This window comes from Giraffa tippelskirchi, chromosome 5 (genome assembly GCF_054371585.1).
Source record: "Giraffa tippelskirchi isolate mGirTip1 chromosome 5, T2T-mGirTip1v1.2.pri, whole genome shotgun sequence".
NCBI lineage: Eukaryota > Metazoa > Chordata > Mammalia > Artiodactyla > Giraffidae > Giraffa > Giraffa tippelskirchi.
The window spans coordinates 59,143,379-59,163,232 of NC_137279.1; the positions used below are offsets into that span (position 1 = coordinate 59,143,379).

Here is a 19,854-nt window from a genome sequence, read left to right on the forward strand (position 1 = left end):
AGGGATGTGGGGAAATAAAAGAACAAAATAAAATATTTTGCAGGTAATTCTGTTGTTTTAGCAGCCCCTTTGAAAATTTAAGTTCAATTACAAGAAAAATTCTCTCCAAATTCCTTGAATCCTTAAGAGGCTTTTTTATCAAGTTGCTAGTTTATGGGTCTTTGATAACACAGCCCAACAAACAGTCCTTCCAAACCAGAGGACGTCCTCATTTATTCCAAAATTTTCTGTCCCATAAAGTTCTCAAAACAAAGTAAATTTTAATTCACATTCTGTTTTAAATATATCTATATATATACAATGAAATGAAACATAGAACATACAGTGTTTCTTTGGGAGAGTTGGCAGGGGGAAATTCTCAGGCCATGAATAAGAAAAATAATAGTGACAAATAGACTATCAGAAATAAATCCCAGTGTGGGTTAAGTTTCAGAATAACATGCTGCAACATTTTCCCCCTCCTACGGAGAAAAAAAAAGACAATCTAGGATCCAAGTGGATGGATTTATCTCTTTCTATGCACTGAAAAGAATGTTCCTTTGATGATTCTCCTTCAATAACTCAGCTGTCTCACAACACCTCTTTTTCTGCTATGTTTTCTGGTCGACTTTTAGCACAATGGAAATATTTTGTCTTAATTTTTCTGTTTTAGTGTTCAGGTAGTTTCTTCTTGGGCAAACAGTGACATGTCCTACAGTTTTGAATCACAAGCTCGATTGACTTCTGTTTATTTGCAAAGATTCTGTTCTCAGGAGGAGTATGGTTTACCTCTTACATAGATATGCACATCCCACAGCTGAGCATTAGAGGAAACCCACAGAGGTTAATTAGGTCCCCAATCTTAATGCAGATTCATGCCCAGGCCACAGTTTAGCTCCTCTGAAACTTGCTTATGCTGAGAAATTATACTCAAGACATGGGTTCCTGTTGTCTTCTTACAATAAGAAGTGAAATTGATCTCCATGTCTACTGACCATTTACTGTCACTAACACCTTTAGCGAAGAATTTGCAACTATTTGCAGCACTTTAAAAGTAGTATATTTCAGTATAAGAAAATACATTCAAAAGTCAGTCAGCTTTCTCCTGTCTTTAGGAAAAAATACCAACTGCTTTAAGTATCAAAAATTTATCCCTTCAATATCTAACTGAAAAGCAAGATCCAAGCCCAGTGTTTCATTTTTTAATATTAGTCATAGCTACCTTCAGTGAAAATTAATAACTGCCTGCTTTATACCTTGTCCTAGGATTTTGCTTTATTTTCTTACTGCTCTTGATGAAATTTAGTGCTTTTTGAAAGATTTTTATGTTTGTTTGTGTAAATTACAGTTGTAACTTTAAAGGTACTGGAAAAAACTTTAGTTTTCAAATAGCTGTTATGTAAAGACGTAATTGCTAACATTTACTAGCAGATAGAGGCTGGAAAAACCTGTATTCTGGAGAAAGGCTTATCCAATAAGTTATGTAGGGATGATATTTTCCTAATAGACTGAATCATTTATTTTGGAATTATTGGCAGTTTACAATGAAAATGCATACAGAAGTTTCTGAATATCTTAACATCTGTGATTCCATTTCTGGCATTACTATACCTCCTTTATTAGGGAATTGAGGGGTTCTGTGATCAGTTTAAGTTTGTTAGCCATGTGATGAAGCTCAATTCCTCTGACACATCAGTTAATGACTTCACCCTTTAAGCCACTAAATGGTTGTTCAACAAACGCTTCGTTGCAAATTTATGAGAAATAGTGTTTTATTTGATTTCGCATTGTGTCGTACTTTAAACGTATTGTTCACACTACTGGGGCTTCCCAAGCAGCAACTGGTGGTAAAGAATCTGCCTACCAACGCAGGAGATAGAAGAGACATGGGTTAAATCCCTGGGTCAGGAAGATCCCCTGGAGAAAGAAATGGCAACCCTCTCCAGTATTCTTGACAGGAGAATCTCATAGACAGAGGAGCCTGGCAGGCTGCAGCCCATGGGGTTGCAAAGAGTTGAACACAACAGAGCATCTGAGCACTTACATATTTTCTGTATCTTTTTTTTTTTTTCTAGAAATCATGTGTTTTATCTTGAAGTAGCATTCATTCTCTATTATTTTACTTGTGGGTATGTATTCGTTTGAGTCATTCTAGGAAGCTTTCCGTGAGGATACTTTCATTGTGACTATTCACATGGTCAATATATGCCCCATCTCTAGATTCTAACTTGGAATATAATTCATACTTTCTTACACCCTGGGTTATTATTTAGTTTTTGGAGGTGGCTATCTCATGTCCTAAAAAAGCAAACTAATTAAATGTTACACTTCAGCACTGAAACAAATTTATTTGGGGTTAGGGGACAGAGAGAGCATTATTTCAAAGGGTCTGAAACTCTTATAATGAACTCTCTCTCTTCAATGCCCATCTAAACTTTGGGGCCCCAGAGTGATATGTGCTTTTTTTTGCCTCTCTGTCCAGGCTTGCACAGGGGGCGGGTGCACAGTGAGTAAGGCCAGCCAGGCCCTGACTGAGGAGAGGACCCCCGAAGGTGTGCCGGCTCCCAGAGTGAACCCAGACTCATCTAACTCCTTCAACATCTCCTGGACTGAGCCTGAGTATCCGAATGGTAAGTGAACTCTTTTAGCCTCAAGTTAAAAAGATGATTAGCAAAGGTAAATTAATATTCTAAATGGCAGCTTATATGTGGTGCTTAATTTTTAATGATCATTTTAGCACATAAAATACCTGAGATAGTATCATTGTCTGTAGTTGGAAGATTGTGGTTTTTAGGCTCACATACAGTTTTGGTGGCTCAAAAGTGCTCCCTTTTGATAGTTCTTATGTACTGCATCTTATGGTTTCCTATGTTCCGGGAGAGGTGAAGAGAACAAACCAGGATTCCCAAAGAACACCCTTGTGAGAGTGACATTATATTTTCAATGACTTTCTGTTTTTGACAGTCACTACTTCTTTCTTGAAGAAGTAGGGAGGTAGAAATTTCATGTACATATTGTATTTCAAAATGCTCTTGCTTTAATAAGTTTATCTTAAAAGAGATCACTTGGAACTCTGTATTTTTAATATGTTATTTATAAATATTTCAGCATGAGGTTTTTGAACAATGCATACATTAAGTATATATACATTTATTCTTGTTTGACTTGAAATGGATTGTATATATTTCTAAGTGATATATATCTGCCTTTGCATAGTTTAGAGAATTAGATCAGCCAGTTAAAGTTTGCTAAAATAAAATCTTGTTTAAAGAATTTGTAGTAACTTGGGATAGAAATTGCTTTATTGGTATATTGGAAATGTCTTTAATTTACACCCAACATAGTGTCATTTTTCCACACTGGTCAAGCTTACATAACATCAAATTTTGCTCCTCTTTAAGACAAATATCAAGAAGACTTTTAGATTTTGGATCATTTTCACTATCATTAGTCAGAATTCTTTATCAGGTAGATTCCCTATCTCTTCCTCTTTTGTTTGATTTGGAGGGCATTTATCCTGTTCCTTTACCTGCTGGTTATTTCTCTGCCTTTTCATCTTGTTTATATTGCTGTATTTGGAGTGGCCTTTCTGTTTTCTGGCAGTTTGTGGTTCCTCTTTATTGTGGAGGTTTCTCGCTGTGGGTGGGGTTAGACGGGTGGCTTGTCAAGGTTTCCTGGTTGGGGAAGCTTGTGTCGGTGTTCTGGTGGGTGGAGCTTGATTTCTTCCTTCTGGAGTGCAATGAAGTGTCCAGTAATGAGTTTTGAGATGTCAGTGGGTTTGGTGTGACTTTGGGCAGCCTGTATATTGAAGCTCAGGGCTATGTTCCTGTGTGGCTGGAGAATTTGCGTGGTATATCTTACTCTGGAACTTGTTGGCCCTTGGGTGGTGCATAGTTTCAGTGTAGGTATGGAGGTGTTTGATGAGCTCCTATCGGTTAATGCTTCCTGGATTCAGGAGTTCTCTGGTATTCTCAAGATTTGGACTTAAGTCTCCTATCTCTGGTTTTCAGTCTTATTCTTACAGTAGCCTCAAGACTTCTCCATCTATACAGCACCAATGATAAAACATCTAGGTTAATGATGAAAAGTTTCTCCACAATGAGGGACACCCAGAGAGGTTCACAGAGTTACATGGTGAAGTGAAGAGGGAGGAGAGAGATACAGGTAGCCAGGAGGAGAGGAGGGGAATCAAAAGGGGAGAGAGCAAGCTCACCAGTAATCACTTCCCTATGTGCTCTCCACAGTCTGATCTCTCAGAGATGTTCACAGAGTTACACAGGGAAGAGAAGATGGAGGAAGGGGACAGAGGTGGCCAGGAGGAGAAATGGGGGAATCAAAAGGCGAGAGACAGATCCAGCCAGTAATCAGTTCTCTAAGTGTTCTCCACAGCCCGGAACACACAAAGAGATTCACAGAGTTGGGTTGAGAAGAAAAGGGGGAGTGGGGAGATGGAGGCGACCTGGTGGAGAAAAAGGAGAGTTAAAAGGGGGAGAGAGCAATCAAGCCAGTGATCTCACTCCTAAGTAAAAATGGGTGCTGAAGATTGGGTTCTTGAAGATACAAAGTTGATAACAAATACTAAAAAGCAAAGATTAAAAATCTAGAGTAGAGGTTAGGTTGTCAAAAATACCATATTAAAAAAAGAGAAAAAAAGGGGGGAAAAAAAAGAAAAAGAAAAAAACCCACCAGAGTCACACAAATTATAAAATATATATATATGAAGTATGCTTTAAACATAAGGTCTTAAAAAAAATAAAATAAAAAAATACAAATAAAAATAGGGTCTTTTTTTTGGCAAGGTAATAGTAGGTTATAAAAATGAAAATTGAAGGGGTAATAGGTGACTTAAAAATAAAAATAAAATAAGAAAATAAAATAAAATTTAAAAAAATAATAAAAGTTTTAAAAATTAAAAAAAAATGATAATAGTAAAAATATATCTAGGATTTTCTCTGGAGCTGTTACGGACAGTGTGGGGTCAGTTCATTTTCAGATAGTTCCTTGGTCCAGCTTGTACTTCTCAAGGTCTATAGGCCCCTTTCTATGTAGTCAGTGCTAACTACAGGGTTTTAATCTGTTGCATCTGTCACTTCCAAAGCGGTTCCCTCTGTTTCTTTTAGCTTCTTCTGTTTGCTGGTCTCTTCAGTGTCTAATTTCCGCCCTGACACAAGAGGGGCGGTGGTGGTCACATTTTTTTCATTCTCACTTGTTCAGTCAAGCTGTGGGTAGGGAGGAACACTGCAAACAAATCTCACTGGCGTGTGCTCACAATGTTTCAGCCACACTGGGTTTGCCCCACTCACAGCGTGTGTGCTTTCCCAGTCTACACGGCTCAGGTTCTAGGTTGCACTGCCGGGAACTGTCTGAAGTGGCCCCTGGGGTTGCCTGTACTTCCTAGGTCTAAGCCGCTCAGGTTCTGGTTCCCGGGTACTTCACAAAGGCACAGACTTGGTTGAGCCTGGGTTTTGTGCCCTTCCCAGGTCCAAGCAGCTCCGGTGACCAGGTCTTTGGCTAGCGCGGTCGGGGGCTATGCCTTTTTCCCTTCCCCCATCCTAGCCACTCCGTTTTTCTGGGTGTACAACAGGCGCAGCTTCCCAGGTGAGCCGTGCTCTCCCCTGGGGAGCTGATCTCTGGCTGCGACCCTCTCGGCGGGTGTCGACCCTCCAGAGTCCCAAGAAGTCCTGCTTAGCAACAAGATCTGCTTGCAGTTTGGTATAGGATGCCTCTCTGGGGCCGCGATTGCACCCTTCCAGCTCTGGCTGCCCTCGCCTGCCTGTCTCCTGCGGGGGATGGGCTGGTCCGCAGCAGGCTTGCTCTGCTCAGTCCTTTGTTCTGTGAGTGGGCCTGGCGGTGTCTTAGGTTAAGGTTTTTTGAGGGAAAGGTATCCCACGGCTAGGTTGCTGTCTCAATCTAGTTCCCTCAGATTGCCCTCGGGGCATTCAGGCCCAGTCTTTACCCAAAGCAATGCAGCCCGCCCCTCCCTGCCCAGCCCCCGCTTGCTAGTTGGGGATGTGCGCGTCTGCGCTGCGCACCCGCTGGGCTGGGAGTTGCTGTTAGGTACGTAAACCGCGGGTTTTAATTATTTATTTATTTTTCCTCCCGGTTATTTTGCCCTCTGCGATTCCAAGGGTCACCACAGACCCGCCAGAGAGAGTGTTTCCTGGTGTTTGGAAACTTCTCTCTTTTTTAAGACTCCCTTCCCGGAACAGATCTCCGTCCCTACCTCTTTTGTCTCTCTTTTTATCTTTTATATTTTTCCTACCTCCTATCGAAGACTATGGGCTGTCTTTCTGTCTGTCTGATGTCCTCTGCCAGCATTCAGACGTTGTTTTGTGGAATTTGCTCGGCGTCTAAATGTTCTTTCGGTGAATTTGTGGGAGAGAAAGTTGTCTCCCCGTCCTATACCTCCGCCATCTTAGGACCACCAAGAAGACTTTTAATATCATAGAAACTGTTTTAAGTAACTCATTACTGAAAACTGAAATAGCTTCTTTTAGCATAGCCAGAAAGAAAGAAAAATAATTACAATTGTATTGGTTTGTCTTATGTTTACTATGATATTAATTATTCCAGTAATCTCATTTTAATTAAACTTTTGGCAAATGCACGAAATATATTTCAGGTAATGGAGAGAGTTCTAATAATTAGAGTGAATGATTATCTCTACTCTTGAAGTTATCCCTGTACTATTACAAATTTTGTAACAAAAAAAATGAGTATCTGTTTGATACTTAAATGGTTAATCTTATCATGCTTTGTGCCCCACAAAGAATTCCAGTCCATAGCTGGCAATGAAAACGTTAGTGATTTACCCCAGCTGGATTGCTCTTAAATGCTATTACATGATTTGGATTGTATTAATAGACACGTCCCTTCATCCTAATCTGTGGTTGCAACTATCATTGAACCTAGAATCCTAGGTTGACTAGAGAATACTTTCTACATTTCAAAGAATTTTTGTGTATTATGTTTTATATATTTACAATTGAACAATAAGAATTTGTGACATTTAGAAGATTGGTGCTAATATGTTTGCTCTTTCTAAAGTCTTTTGTTTAATCACATCCGAGCGTTTATTGTGGGATAATGGTTAGACATTTTTTAGCAATAGTTTTCATTAAAAAAAATTCTTCACTACTTATCTCCCCACTCTCAAATCTTCCAGTGTTTTATTCCAATTGTCCATTGTCTAGAGAAAGATAATCTGATGGTTAGAGAACATCTTGTCACTTCATCAGTTTTCAAAGCTCCTACACGTCCCCCTAAACACTTAAAGGATAAAATCCAGATTCTTTAGTCAGACATTCAGATCACTCCCAACTTGTGACTCAACCTGCATTGGTACAGCCTTATAGTATGCTTTCCATTTTAGTTGCTGGGGATACTTACAGCTTGGTGTAGAGTTGAAAATCTTTGGTATGGCATCAAATAGGCCTAGTGTCAGATGTTATCTCTGATGAGAAGTAACTGGGTAACTTTAGAAATTTACTAAATTCATGAAGCCCAGTTTCCTTGGATTATAAAATTGGAGTTAAATCGGATTATAAAATTGGAGTTAACATCCCAACCATCTCTCCATCTTTATTTGGGGAAATCTAGCTCACTCCTTGGGGCTAATTATAGGCCTTCTATTTTATGAAATCATTCCACCCTTTATTGACTGTAAATCAAGCTTCCCATCTTCTCTTGACTATATAACCTCTTTCCTTGCCTTCATCATGACACATACATCATTCATCCTTGGATCAAATTTATCTGAGTACATGTCCAACACACTTACTGGATGATGTGTGTGCTGTGTGCTTACTCAGTTGTGTCTGACTCTTTCCAACTCCTATAGACTGTAGCCTGCCAGGCTCCTGCCTGTCCATGGGATAAGAATACTGGAGGGGTTGCCATTTTCTACTCCAGGGGATCCTTATGACCCAGGGATCAAACCCGCATCTCCTGTTTCCTGCATTGCAGGTAGATTGTTTACTTCTGAGCCATCAGGGAAGCCCTAACAGATGATGACAAGGATCACAAATCATTTATTTCTTTTTTCCTTCATGAAACCTAGCACAACGGAGTGCTTTCTGTTGGGACCTAACAATACTTATTTCATTTAGTTGCTTCTTGTGAAAATTTCATTTAATCAGTGGCATACATACTGTAGAGTCTTGACTCTCTGATGATGCCAACAGAGAGGGTAGAAGTAGTTACAGGTCAGTTCCTGGAATGTATTTGTTTGAAATGTATGTGTTCCTAAAATATATGTTTTTTAGCCGTGCGGAGTCTGGGACTAGGGTTGGTCTTTTCAGAATTTGAATTTTCTGTTTGAATTAAGAATTTTTAATAATTTTCTTCTCAAGCATGCCTAGTGCAAATGTAATGGAACTAGGTCCATATTAAAATATAGCTGCATTGTGGTTGCTTTCTCATTTCTGAATATGCTGCAGAAGCCTAATACAATTGGAAAATAAAATAGGTTTCAAACTTATGTTACTAAAGATATCTTTTCAAATGATTTTCTCAAACCTATCTGATTATTAGAACCATCTAGGGGACACTGATTGGAGGAGTGGATTCTAGTGCTCCAACCAAAGATGTGAATAATCATAAATACCCCATTGACTTATCTTCAAAATGCTGGATTAGTGCTGGGGACTCCCCTGGTGGTCCAGTGGTTAAGACGCCATGATTCCACTGCAGGAAACATGGATTCGATTCCTGATTAGGGAACTAAGGTCCTACATGCCTATGGCACAGTCAAAATAAAACTTGAAGTACATCCAGGTTTATATACATATTTAGACTGTCATATTGTGTAACAGGTACTGATTGTCTGAGTTTGCACATACTAGGCTCCAAAATCTTGACTTTATTGGTCAATCAAGACTTTATAGGTCAATAACCTAAACAGATTATTTTACTAGGACTTTATAAACTTGAGAAACAGTGAGCTGACTTTCTGTAATAAGAAATATTTCTAAATGCACACCTATATGTGACAAAATATATATATTTTGAGGGCTGGGAAAGATTAAGAGCAGGAGAAGGGGGCAACAGAGGATGAGATGGTTGGATGGCATGACCAACTCAATGGACATGAATTGAGTCGGAGAGATAGTGGACAGGGAAACCTGGCATGCTGCAGTCTACAGGTCACAAAGAGTCAGACATGACTGAGCAACTGAATAACAATAATGACAAAATATGAAAAGTTTAAAGGTGTTATATAAACATCCAGTTTTTACCCATCAAGCAATTGGTAACCTTTAGCCAGCATGGCTTAGGAAACAGGCTCTCTGCTTTATAACTGATTCTGATTTAAAAAATCAGCTCCTACTCATTAAAGCGTGGGGAAACTCCTTTCCTGGGGCTTAGGAGAATAGCCTCTTGCTTTATTTGGTTCCATTCTCTTCATTTCTCCCCAGCCGGGTCCCACTCCACAGCTTGTGCTGGGAAGTTTGCTCTTTGCTTCAGGACATGCTCCACATTGTGAGAGAACTCTTTATATTCTAGAGTCTTTTGTTCAGTGCTATCCCAGCTGCTCTTGTGTCAGAATAGTGCCTGACACATAATCAGTGCTCCCTTAAAAATATGTTGATTATCACTGTCAAAAAAAAAAAAAAAAAAGCCAAACAGAAAATAACAAGTGCTGACAAGGACAAAGAGAAACTAGAAACCTTGTTCATTATTGGTGGAAATGCAGATTGATGCAGCTGTTATGTGAACCAGTATGGAAAAATCTTCAAAATATTAAGAATAGAATTATTATATAATACAGCAATCCCACTTCTGAGTATTTAGCCAAAAGAATTGAAAATAGGATCTTGAAGAGATATTTGTGCACCCATGTTCATTGCAGAGTTATTCACAATATTCAAGAGATGGAGGGAACCCAATGTTCATGGACAAATGAATGAATAAATAAAATCTTGTATATGTTTGCAATGGAATATTATTCCACCTTTAAAAAAAGGAGGACATTATCACATGTTACAACATGGATGAAGCTTGAAAACATTATGCTGAGTAAAACCAGTCACAAAAAGAGAGAGATGACATGATTCCATATATATATGCAGTTTCTAAAGTAGTCAAATACATAGAGATAGACTGTGGATACCAGGGGCTGGGAGTTGGCAGGGACGGGAATGGAGAGTTGCTGTTCAGTGAATATAAGGTTTCAGTTTTATAAGAAGAGAAAGTTCTAGAGATCTTGCCCAACAAGGTGTCTGCAATTAATATTAATACTACTATACTGTCCATTTAAATGCTTAAGATGGTAAATTTCAGGTTATGTTTATTCAACAAAAATTTTAAAAAATGTAGGGAGGATATAACAGAATGCAATAAACTTTAAATAAACCAGAAAAAAATCAAGATTAAGGGCTGTATTAGTTTAAACCAATCAACAAACTTTTAATAGTCACATAAAGAAATATGCACAAAATTGTTAAACAAGCATGCGTTCATACTATTTGTCTTGTTGTGCAACTTTCTTTTCTCACCTAGTATGGTAGAAGCATCTTTCCATAACAGTTAAGTGTAGCTCAGCTTCATTCTTTTGAAAGGCAGAGTAGAATCCCACTGAATGAAGTTACAGCTTCTATGACCCATCTTTTATTGATAGACATCTAAGTTTCCACGATTTTGCTATCGTAAAGAATGCTGCTTACTATTCATTGCCTTAGACTGCCAAGTCTATTCTTTAAGTACTGGGTCATTATCATTTGATTCACACCTAAAACTCTGCTTGCTTCAAATGTGTCCTGCGTAATTCTGGTGACTTGCTTCACACACCTGCAAAAAATGGTGTGACCCTCGAGCTCCTTTTCTTTACTCATAGCCCTTTGTGTCCACATTCCTTCTAGCCTGCAATGAAATGTAGCACAAAGGGTTACTGTCTAAGAAATGTGTGACCTGTATTGTGTAGATTACAGTTGCATGATTAGAATTATGCTTTTGAGAACTTCCAAATTCTCATGAGCTTTATCTCCTTCAGAAGCTTCAGTCGTAGAGTCTGGAAATATGTTTATTCCTCCCACTTGAGGTCTACTTTGCTAAAATCAGCATGGATATCCAACTCTATCAAACTTATTCCTCATTGTGTAGCGTAATGTTGTTGTAGTTTAGTCTCTGTCATGTCCAAGTCTTTTGTGACTCCGTGGACTGTAGCCTGCCAGGCTCCTCTGTCCATGGGATTTCCCAAGAAAGAATACTTGAGTGGGGTACCATTTCCTTCTCCAGGGTATCTTCCCAACCCAGGGATCAAACTTGCATTTCTTGCACTGGCAGTTGGATTCTTTACCAGTGAACCACCAGAGAAGCCCACGTCTAGCATATTTGGTAACATTTTAAACTGATTAGAATATATGTATTTTTAAAATACTAAAAGTATAAAACTAAAAGTATAAAAATGAATCCTTATCCTTTATTAATACTTAGAATTTCCTGTAACTCTCTACTGTCCTTACCTATATAAATTTACCTAAAATAGTTACCCTGTTTGACTGTGACCCACATGAAGGCACAGATTCTATTCACCTTGTTTGCTGTTCTAGAATCCAAGTTTGGCAGGATGCCAGTCATGGAGGAGATGGATATTAAATAGCTATTGGATGGATTCATGTTTAGCGATCCCAGCGACAATATTAAAATAGTAATTGTGTTGATGTGAGAAGCACCAGCGTACACATACAGTACACATAAATATGCATTGACAACACATCTTATAATTATGTAATATAGCTAGGATGGTTTCAAAGGGAGTGGAAAGGCATCTCCATCATAGCCTGCTGAAGGCTCAAAATATATATTAGAGACCCAGGCATTTGGCATATGAGTTCTTCAGCCTAGTGATTCTTAGATGTGCTGAAAAGAGACAGACAGCACACCATGCTGGGTCTGCTTTACATTCCTGTGTGAGAGGCTGTATTCTCATATTGTCACTGCCGTCATGATCTGCAAAAGACAGAATGGGCATGAGATCTGAGCACCCATTAAACAAGGGTCCCAGGGTCTCCTTGAGAAAGGGAACAATGCTTGAGGAGCCTATGGAAACATTTTCCTAGTTCAGTCTTTTATTCTTACCCAGCTTTGTGAGAATTTATACACAGATATGTATCAAGGAAGTGACAATAATTTCAATAAGAATAGAAAAATTTTAAGAAGTTGATTATTTTTGCACGCTTATTTATGCATAATACCATGAAGACAATGGAACATTATTGAAAGAATATTTAGTTCAGTTTTTTGAGCATATATTAATATATATCACTTATAGGAATGGGTGGTAAGCATACCAATCAACTGTATATGCTGTCCTTCACATTAGGAAAGGATATAGAGAAATAAAATTTTAAATGTATATACATGAAGGTGTATGGGTAAGTACTAATTAAGCGCTCTACCCATGTAGAGAATGAAACGTTTGATTTTCTGCTAATACTAATAATAGTAATAGCTACAGTTTATAACTATGTGCCAGATACTTTCACTTTCAAAACTAGCCCATGAAATAGGTACAACATTCAGATGTGGAAACTCAAATTTATAAATATTAAGCAACTTAATTACTCTAGGCAAGACAGCTAGTTGATTAGGAATGTAATATAAAACAAAGTGTGAATGACTCAAAGATGCATGATTTTATTCATCAAAGCTTTCTGCTTTTACTTTTTGTGTAGAAATGCTCATAATGTAGGATTCCATGTAGTCATGTGAGAATAAATACAGAATTTTTCTAAGATACTCTTCCTGGTTGAGTATCTCATTCTCACAGCCAACGTTCTACATTTCTAAGATCTCTGTCCTGACTTTTGTCTGCTTTTAAGTGTTAACTGTTTTTAACTTTTTATTTTGAACTAACTTTATATAGTCTGAATATGAATCTATTTTCTTCCCTGCAAATGCTCATATTTCATAGAAGAAACGGATTATAGAATTTGGTGAATCACTTAGGAAAATGGCTTGACAGTTTTGAGCAAACCTTGTGTAACTTTTATGAAACACCTCCCATCAGTTTGTCAGGTAGAATTTCCCAAGCACAGTCTTTTTCAGATTCCGTTGATTCCATTTTTAGGAGAGCATACCGGTAATAAGGCATTCTTTCACATTGTGAAAGCTGTTCTCTCTTTTCCTTTTTAATTGAAGGATCAAGTATTCACACAGGGAAATATCTGCCACATTCAATCATCATCCGGACCTTGGGGGGAAACCTCAGTTGATATTCACATTGCCACACTGAGCTGGAAAAAACAAACAAATATGTTTGGAGCATCTATATTCACTATGCATGTTATTTTTATGACACACTAAAGCATTGTTGTTTAATTCTTACAGTAAACAGAATTCTTCAGTGTACACAGAGATACCTTGTATTACATTTACATCATATTGTACTTGTATTGAATTTCCTTGGTTATATATGACAACCTATTGGGTACCTTAGGAAATACAATTTGACATAACCTGATGAAGAGGCACAAAGATATATATCCCAGTGGATGTGCTTTATGGACAATTATGATTCAGCTTCCCTGTGAAAATTAAACACCTTAAAAATTCTACCATTATGGAAAGAGAAAGGTGATAAACTCAAACTGCTTATGATAGTGAGCCAGTGGGAATTAAGTATCCATTTTGTGGATTATCCATAGAAGAACTGAATTTGTAGAACTGCATTAAATAACCTGATACACCATACCTCGCAACACAATATTTTTATTTCCTCATAGCTATCTTACTGATTATTAGCACAAGAGAATAAGAGAAAAGCACAAAAATATGATACAATGCAACATAATAATTTCCCTTAATGTTTTTATGTTGCACATTTTTCTTTTACTTCTTTAGATACTTCCTGTACTTTCCTCCACTCAGACCTGCATCCTACTAGACTGACCTTTACTCACAGCATCAGTGGATTTCCTCTCTCTCTCTTCCTTTTGGTTGTCCCTGGGCAGCAACAGCAAGAGATGAAAGAGTCAGAGGAGAACAGAGTCTCAGAACTCTCTATCAGGCTCTGGGCTCCAGGGTGGCCTTCCTCCACCAAAGGCTGCAGCTCTTACCCAGTGGCCCTTTCCTGTCACTCCAGTGCTTTCTCCAGCTTCCTGAGTCTGTTCTCATCCTTTACCCTGCAAATGTAAGGTTATTTATTGGCCCCTAGGAGTCCTGACAGTTATTAGCTGGGGATGCATTATTATCACTTGCTGCTTTCCTTTAACTCTACCCACGTTAAATAGTGCCTTCACTAAACTATTCTCAATTGTCCATTTTAGTTGTCATCAGATTTCTACTGAGATCCTGATTGGTGCCTAAATCTCCTTTAATCCACTCTCAACACACAGATTTGGCAGTGGGGTAGGAGAACTGGGTGTGGGATAAATGTAAAAGCTTTCCCCCATTCTGAGGCTGACAAAAGTAAATAAGTAATCAAACAAATTCCATTTGTTGCACTTTGTTTTGGCAGAGTAGACATTTTTAAAGTAAATAAGGACAGCCGTGCTTGAAAGTTCTAGATGCAGGTTGTTTATGTAATACTCCTGTGATATTTCATTTTTAAATAACAATCCACTTGTATCTCATTGAAAGCTTTAAATGTATTATTATGAAATCTTTATTATACTAATCAAATAATGGTTTATGAAATTTTTCTTCTTGATGAAGTTGCTTCAAGTGCAAGGTCAGTTTAAAGATCAGTGTCTCAAATAAGCCTTATCTCCTAGCATACCTGGGCTAGGTTAGTATCTTCCTTCCCTCCCCCACCCCCCATATTTTCTCCTGATTCTGTTGTTAATCAGCTTTACATACACATAGTGCTTTTAGTCTGTCTTCTCACTTAGATTGGAAGTTTTCTGAAGGCAGGGGCCAGGACTGTTTTGATCACTTCTGTGTTCCAAGCATGCCTGATACAAAGTCCCTCCTCCATAAATATTTGCTGACAAATCAGATTACTGTGATTACTCTGTGGTAAAGAATCTCCCTCCAAGCAGGAGACATGGGTTCAATCCCTGGGTCAGGAAGATCCCCTGAAGAAGGAAATGGCAATCTCCTCCAGTATTCTTGCCTGGGAAGTCCTACGGACAGAGGATCCTGGTGGGCTACAGTCCATGGGGTTGCAAAGAGTTAGACATTAGTTAGCAAATAAACAATAACAGATTACTACACTAGTGGATTAGTGAAAATCAAAGCCCAATAGATTTTTTTCCAAAAATTATTTTATAGCTTTTAGTAAGTAGCTGATTGTTTCATACTGCCCTCCTGGGCTTGACTAGGGTAGAGGAGGAATGTTACATAAAGAGTTAGCAAACACATTTAAGAAACTGCTAGGTGGTAGGTAGGATGAATGGATAAGAAAGATGTGGTACACATATAATACAATAGAATATTACTCAGCCACTAAAAGAATGAAACAATGCCATTTGCCACAACATGGATGAAACTCAATATTGTCATACTAAGTGAAGAAAGTCAGAGGAAGACAAATATCATATATCACTTATATGCAGAATCTTAAAAAATTGATACAAATGAACTTATTTACAAGATAGACTCACAGGCTTATAGAATGAATTTAAGATTACTGAGGGGAAGGATTTGGGGGATAAATTAGAAGCCTGGAATTAACATGTACATGCTGCTATACATATTTAAAATAATAGATAACCAACAGGGACCTACTGTATAGTTCAAAGAACTTTGCTTAATACTACATAATAACCTAAGTGGGAAAAAAGTTGTAAAAGAATCAGTAATCAGTAATCAGTTCAGTTGCTCAGTCGTGTCCGACTCTTTGCAACCCCATGAGACGCAGCACGCCAGGCCTCCCTGTCCATCACCAACTCCCGGAGTTTATCCAAACCCATGTCCATCAAGTCGGTGATGCCATCCAGCCATCTCATCCTCTGTTGTCCCCTTCTCCTCCTGCCCTCAATCCTTCCCAGCATCAGGGTCTTTTCCAGTGAGTCAACTCTTCATATGAGGTGGCCAAAGTATTGGAGTTTCAGCTTCAACATCAGTGCTTCCAATGAACACCCAGGATTGATCTCCTTTAGGATGGATTGATTGGATCTCCTTGCAGTCCAAGGGACTCTCAAGAGTCTTCTCCAACACCACAGTTCAAAAGCATCAATTCTTCGGTGCTCAGCTTTCTTTATAGTCCAGCTCTCACATCCATACATGACTACTGGAAAAACCATAGCCTTGACTAGATGGACTTTTGTTGGCAAAGTAATGTCTCTGCTTTTAAATATGCTATCTAGGTTGGTCATAACCTTCCTTCCAAGGAGTAAGCGTCTTTTAATTTCATGGCTGCAATCACCATCTGCAGTGATTTTGGAGCCCCCCAAAATAAAGTCTGACACTGTTTCCACTGTTTCCCGATCTATTTCCCATGAAGTGATGGGACCAGATACCATGATCTTAGTTTTCTGAATGTTGAACTTTAAACCAACTTTTTCACTCTCCTCTTTCACTTTCATCAAGAGGCTCTTTAGTTCTTCTTCACTTTCTGCCATAACGGTGGTGTCATCTGCATATCTGAGGTTATTGATATTTCTTCCAGCAATCTTGATTCCAACTTGTGCTCCTTCCAGCCCAGTGTTTCTCACGATGTGCTCTGCATATAAGTTAAATAAGCAGGGTGACAACATACAGCCTTGATGTATTCCTTTTCCTATTTGGAGCCAGTCTGTTGTTCCATGTCCAGTTCTAACTGTTGCTTCCTGACCTGCATACAGGTTTCTCGAGAGACAGGTCAGATGGTCTAGTATTCCCATCTCTTTAAGAATTTTCCATAGTTTATTGTTGTCCACACAGTCAAAGGCTTTGGCATAGTCAATAAAGCAGAAATAGATGTTTTTTTCTGGAACTCTCTTGCTTTTTTGATGATTCAGCGGATGTTGGCAATTTGATCTCTGGTTCCTCTACCTTTTCTAAAACCAGCTTGAACATCTGGAAGTTCACAGTTCACGTATTGCTGAAGCCTGGCTTGGAGAATTTTGAGCATTACTTTACTAGTGTGTGAGATGAGTGCAATTGTGCGGTAGTTCGAGCATTCTTTGGAAAAAAATAGATATATGTATCAGTACAACTGACTTAGCTATACACCTGACACTAACACAACATTGTTTTCAATATGAAATAAGAAATAGAAAAGAGAAATTGCTAGTTGATGACAGACAGCATACAGGTAAGGAATACAGATTTGTCTCAAGTGTGTTTTTGAAAGGTGTGCAGATTATTTGTTTTTACAAGACGTGCAGTTTGTGACATTGAGCAGAGTAGGAGGGACAGTCTAAGGAGAGATTCTCTAACAGACTGGGCTTGAACTCACACTGGAAGAAAGGAACAGGTCTAAGCTCGTGCCTTTGCATTCATAACACTTAATTCCTAACAGACTTTCATATACAAACTCATTTGATTCTCACATTCACTCAGTCAGACCACCAAGGCAGGGAACGGTGCCCTAATTTTATTGATGAGGAAATAAAAACTTGGAAAATGTGAGCTCCCTGACCAAGTTTTAAACATGTGTAGTCATGAGAGAATGGCCGTGTGCAGTGAGAGAAATTTCTTGAAAGGGCAGCCACCAGCTGGAGAGCCTTCCACTTTGTCCTGTGATTTTATATCTGCAGCTTACTTGTTCTCCACAGCAGAGTGCCTAGAATATAGTACATGCTTCACACTGTGTTGATTGAATGAATGATCATGTACATTATTGGCATAAAATAGACACTTAAAAATGATTGCCCATAAATATATATTTCTGCACTTTGATATTTTTCCTCCTGACAAATCTGGAGTAGACATCTTTTCATGTCAGTATATAGCTTGCCCACATTTTTTTCTTGCTTACTTGCAAGTCATTGAGTAAAACCATAGCTCTAAAGAAATGTACTCAGTCTCATTAATAAGTTGGGAAATAAAAAATAATACCAAATCAAGATAACATTTTATGCAAAACACACTCACAAAAATTTAACAGAGTAACTGTACGTGGTCTTTTTCATGATACAAAATGATGACTCACAGATAGTATTGGTGTTAGTAGGAATCGATACTCTTTGAAAAGAGTTGAGTTTTGTCTAGTAAAGTTAAATATATCCCAACAACTCCACTCCAAAATCTATACCCTAGGAAACTTGTACACATGAGCCTCAGGACACATGTACAAAAATGCTTAAAGCTACATTGATCTATCAACCAAAGTGTGGAAATAATCTGAGTATGAACAGTAGAATAGATATATAAATTATACAACAATGAAAATGAGTGAAGTATGGCTATCCTTAACAATATGAAGAGAATCCAGGCATGTTATGTTGAGCAAAAGAAGATGCAAAAAAAAAAATGCATAAATCTGATTTCAAATAGAAAGTAGAAAGCCACACAAAGCTGCTTTGTTTAGGGGTATTTCCTAAGTAGAGAAGTAAGAACATGGTTCTTAAAGTCAACCAAGTTGTCACCCTCCAACTGGTTGGTAAGGTGGAAGGGTGGGTGGAAGGGTTGGAATCATGAAGGACTTGGGAAATTTCTGGGGTACTTAACAGTATTCTGTGCTGTAACCTTGGTGATGGTTATAAGAGCTTTTCTCTTTGTTTTAAAAACATAACATTTTATGTGCTTCTTTTATTATGTTTTATTACATAATTTTTAAAAGATAGAAAAAAATGGGTTTCAAACCTGATTTTTCTCATCTATAAAGGGAAAGTAAAACTCTTTCTGCTTTCAAGAATATTTCCTGAGGACCAAGGTATCTGATTAAATAGCTGTTTTTTTGGTCAACTTCTGAATTTCAAAGGTTTGCCTCTTCTGTCATACTCCCCAACAGGACAGCTTTTGTTTTGTATCTTAATTAAGTGTTGTATTTTGAGATAATTCCAGATTTACATGCAGTTGTAGGAGATAATGCAAAAAGATCCCATTACCTTTTGTCCAGTTTCCCTAAATGGCAACATCTTCCAAAGCTATGGTACACTATTATAAGTATTTATAATAATAATATTTTGATATTGATTCAGTCAAGATACAAAACAGAGGTATGACTTTTTTAATCCTCAAATTGAAAAACATTCCCTTTCTAAATCATTAGAGGCAAGTTAGTGTTTTGGTGGCAGATTTTTATGAGTTTTTTTGTTGCTAATTTCACAGTCCATCTCTGATAAAGATAGAACCTTCTTTTCTCTGACTAGTGACACAGCATATCAGCCTAACACATTCCAGTCCTAAGCTCAAAAGTTTGTTTTATTAAAGAAGAGAAAGTACAGTTGATCCTGGAACAATGTAGGCGGAAAGGATACTGATCCTCCAAGCAGTAGAAAAGCTGTGTAAAATTCTCCCTTGGCATCTGCAGAGGATTTGTTCCAGAGTGCTCAAATCTCCACAGTAACCTCTCTGTATTCCCAATTCTGTGTCCTTGAATTCAACCAATTGTCAATTGTGAAAGTGAAGCTGTTCAGTCGTGTCCGACTCTTTGCGACCCCATAGACCGTAGCCTACCAGGCTCCTCCGTCCATGGGATTTTCCAGGCAAGAGTACTGGGGTGGGTTGCCATTTCCTTCTCCAGGAGATCTTTCCAACCCAGGGACTGAACCCGGGTCTCCTGCACTGTAGGCAGACGCTTTACCGTCTGAGCCACCAGGGAAGTAGAGTGTCTCTGTCAATTGTATAGTACTGTATTTATCTTTTAAAAACATCCACGTGTAAGTGAACCCACACAGTTCAAATCTATATTGTTCACTTTCAAGGTCAGCTGTATATAAAAGTGTTAAAGATATTACTCTTAGAATATGCCATGCACTACTGATGAAATGTGGCATTCCCACATCCCTGCCTAGGTCACAACTACTTAAGATCCATTCAGGAAGATGTGTGTTTAAAAATTAT

The 19,854-nt window shown here is 38.3% G+C and overlaps 1 protein-coding gene across 1 annotated transcript in view; it reads left to right on the forward strand.

The window, feature by feature from the left end:
- USH2A (usherin) overlaps window positions 1-19,854 on the forward strand; it is a 901,466-nt gene that overhangs the window by 490,577 nt on the left and 391,035 nt on the right. Inside the window, exon 34 of the mRNA XM_081491700.1 lies at window positions 2,462-2,609. Within this exon, the coding sequence (XP_081347826.1) occupies window positions 2,462-2,609 (148 nt within the window). The remainder of the gene's footprint in view (window positions 1-2,461; window positions 2,610-19,854) is intronic.